The 3270-nt window shown below is 46.7% G+C and overlaps 1 protein-coding gene across 2 annotated transcripts in view; it reads left to right on the forward strand.

Moving 5' to 3' along the window:
- The first annotated feature begins 41 nt into the window (after positions 1-41).
- midn (midnolin) overlaps positions 42-3270 on the forward strand; it is a 25662-nt gene continuing 22433 nt past the window's right edge. Inside the window, exons 1-3 of one of the 2 annotated variants that reach the window (XM_031868292.1) lie at positions 42-179; positions 289-355; positions 2227-2455. In XM_031868292.1, the coding sequence (XP_031724152.1) occupies positions 2235-2455 (221 nt within the window). In that variant the 5' untranslated portion in view covers positions 42-179; positions 289-355; positions 2227-2234. Of the gene's footprint in view, positions 356-2226; positions 2456-3270 lie in introns of both variants that reach the window. The other variant, XM_031868291.1, reaches the window with a different exon arrangement.

The following is a 3270-nucleotide window of genomic DNA, read 5'->3' on the forward strand; positions in this document are numbered from 1 at the left end:
GCCACCTTAAATCCCATGCTGACATAACAAGAACACTACACTCCGCCCATATCCGAGAAGAGTCGGTTAGAGAGGTGTCTCACCTTCCCGTGCATGAGCTCTCTCACAACCGAGACAGACACCAGCGCGCTCACAACGCAGAGGACGTAACCGCAGCTCCCTATTGGTCCGGAGGTTTGGTGCGTTGCCGGACACGCAGAGTGGATATTCAGGTGTTTGGATTTATCTCTTGAGTTTTTATTATTATTTTTTTTTAATCACCACTTGGGTTTATTTTACATGCCAAAGCTGGGGGAACGCGCTGGAACACGACACACTTCTGCGCGAAGCTTTAAAGTTCTCGCCACAATAATTGGTAAGTGCATTTTAATATCAAATCCAACTTTATGTTTTCTTCTTTTCTTGAGTCACTTGAACAAATGTCTGTTATCCGTTTTGACGTATTGTGTGGGTTAAGAAATCGATTTGGAGACAAGCAGTCAATCGCGGATCGATAGAAGCACGTTGTCGCGTGATTGGACGAGCCACCTTCCATGTAAATACCACGGACATGATTAACTTAATAAGAGCCGGTATCGACGACAGGAGAATGTCACCGTTACTGTAAATTATAATTAGTATCTGACAGTAAGTCGTTGCTAATGTCGTGTGTTTTAGAAGCGCAATAAGGACCTTTATTCAATTACACTGCGGCGGTGACAACCGTGCTAAGAGCATAATGAGCTCATTTAATGATCGATCTCAAAACAAAAACTAATTAAAATCATATCCCTGACGGGTAAAAATGTTTGCTGTAAAAGTCCAAAATTGCAATATGCAAAAGTGAGTCACTTGCAAGTTGTCGAAGTTCCTCCTTCGGCCACTGGGTGGAGACCGAGTATCTCCTTCATCACGTTAAAGGCCCGACTCACTCTATTTAGGTAATTACCAATCTGTCCCTCGTTGTGTGTACGATCCTGTGCTTAGTGTTGTCATCTCAGCAGACATTTTTTTGGAAATAATGAACATGTGCAGCACTTCATGTGTCATATGTATATTATTTGCTTTTCACTGTCAATGCAACAACAGGCCTTCTGATCGTTTATATGAACCAGTGCAGAGATCACTGGTGTGCAGGTGTTTTAATGATGAATGCTATTTGTTCCCACACAAGATCAAATACATAGCATTGTATACAGCTGGTACCTGAAATGAAAGAAATAAACTAGCTGGGTAGTTCGTAGTTATCGATTTACTTCGTAATAATAAGTAATTAATAGCGAGCAAGTTAGTAAACTACTCGTCTTTATAACTCCGTTACCTCAAACGCTCCAGTGACCTTCTAAAAGGACCACGGACCTCCGCTTAGGCCCCGCTGCTGCACGCTCCCGTGGTACGGGGCTCATATTTTTGTCCTATATGCTGTAATTTATTATGAATGGTCTAAACTCGCCTGCCCTCCACGTGGGTGTGGATCCCTTCTCACCATTGGCTGAAGTCAGTCAGCGTTTCTAACGGAGCTCTCCTGTGATTGGCCGGGCCGGCTGTGGGGCTTGTGGGCGTTTTTTCTGTTGTTTTTTTTTATAGACGGTGGAAGTGGGATACTTTGTGGACAACGTTCATTGTCGATATTTCACAGGAGCCGCCGTGGGTACGAGTGCGCAGCGGAGAGCCTCTCTCTCTCTCTCTCTCTCTCCACGAACCGTACGAGGCTTTTGCAGCTCGCGGACTGTGTGTTTTCTCATCTAAAGCTCGCAAAAAGCTCACAGAACACCGAGAGGAATTTATATTCTTTTTTTTTTGGTATTACTATTAAACCTCCCCGTTTGTGTTTTAACGGTAACCGCCTGCGTAAATGAGCGTCCATGGCATATTCTTTGTAATTGTTTTTGCTGACAACATACTTGCGTTTCTGCCTGGCGTTCACCCATCTATGTAGCATTTAGGAAGCCTCTTGCTTTGCACGTTGGAGAGAGCAACAAAGAATAAGAAGAAGGGGAAACCGGTGTAGCAAAGAGAGAAGCGAGCCTTGTTTAGTTGACTTTCCTGTGGGAATATTCTCATGATATCGACCGGAGAGAAGACGGACCGGGTTGTATTCAGACTCTCGGAGCTGCCTTTGAACAAGGGCCGGTAGCCGAAGCGACGGATCCGCTTCACCATCCTCCTCCCTACCCCAAAACCTCGCTTCATCTCCGGCTCTGCTCGTCTCCCTTCCTCCCCCAAACACTTCCCTCTAAACCACAGGTTATCGGATGGACCAGCACCCCAGCGCCCGGAGCTGCACTAGTCGCGGGGCTTCGTCCTGTGAGGCCGTCCCGACGGAGCCCTCCATGAATCTGTACATCCACTCCACCACCGGCACACGCTTCGAGCTCTCCCTTCCCCAGGAGGAGACCGTGGACGGACTGAAGAGGAGGCTGTCGCAAAGGCTCAAAGTGCCGAGAGAGAGACTCGCTCTGCTACACAAAGAAACGTGAGTAACTGGAATCTGTTTCCTAGAAGTGCTGCAGCCTTTCTATATATGGTAAAGACCATGAACATGTGTTCCCCTTAAAGGGCAGCATGGATCTGTGCAATACGTTTACCGTAATGTTTAAACTATTGCGCAGTATTGTAAAAAAAAAAGAAAAGCGAATAGATCCGCGTTCACCCTCCGGGCATGCAGCGATATTCTTTAATCTAAGCTTTCGGATTTATGGAGAGGCCGAGCTCTCGGGAGGCTTCAGAGGCGAACCTTGGCCGCGTCGGTCGTCGATACGTTCAAGGAAACCCACCGACCGTCAGGACGCACGGGTATTGGAATTACGCACCGGGGACGCACCGGTCGCTGGCACCGTATTGACGAGGCGATCTGCAGACTTGCATTGATTCATGTCTCCTCCTTCGTTATAAACACTGAAGCCTGACTGAATTACTAATGCTGTGGGAATCAGACCTATTAAACATTAATGAGGAAAGTCACGGGGACTTGGTAGCCTGTAATTTATTTACCGTGCTGCTGCTGCTGCACAGGCATATATATTGTTTCTCTTTAACTTGTCCCTGTATAAAGGAAGGTGGACGTGTCCTGCATGTGGTTGGGTGTTACATGGTAATAGCCAGCAGCTTCTGAAGCAGAACAACTCCTAAAGTATAGGTGGTATAATAGTGCAGGTGTTATGTTAAATAGAGAAGGGCGGTTTGTAGCGCATGCAAACAGTCAGCATAGTCCCCCCCCCACCCAATCCCCTCCCCTCCCACCTATTGTAATCACCAACTAAATCACATCATCCTTTAAAACCTACCCCC

Source organism: Anarrhichthys ocellatus, unplaced genomic scaffold (genome assembly GCF_004355925.1).
Source record: "Anarrhichthys ocellatus isolate YVR2014 unplaced genomic scaffold, GSC_Weel_1.0 scaffold42, whole genome shotgun sequence".
NCBI lineage: Eukaryota > Metazoa > Chordata > Actinopteri > Perciformes > Anarhichadidae > Anarrhichthys > Anarrhichthys ocellatus.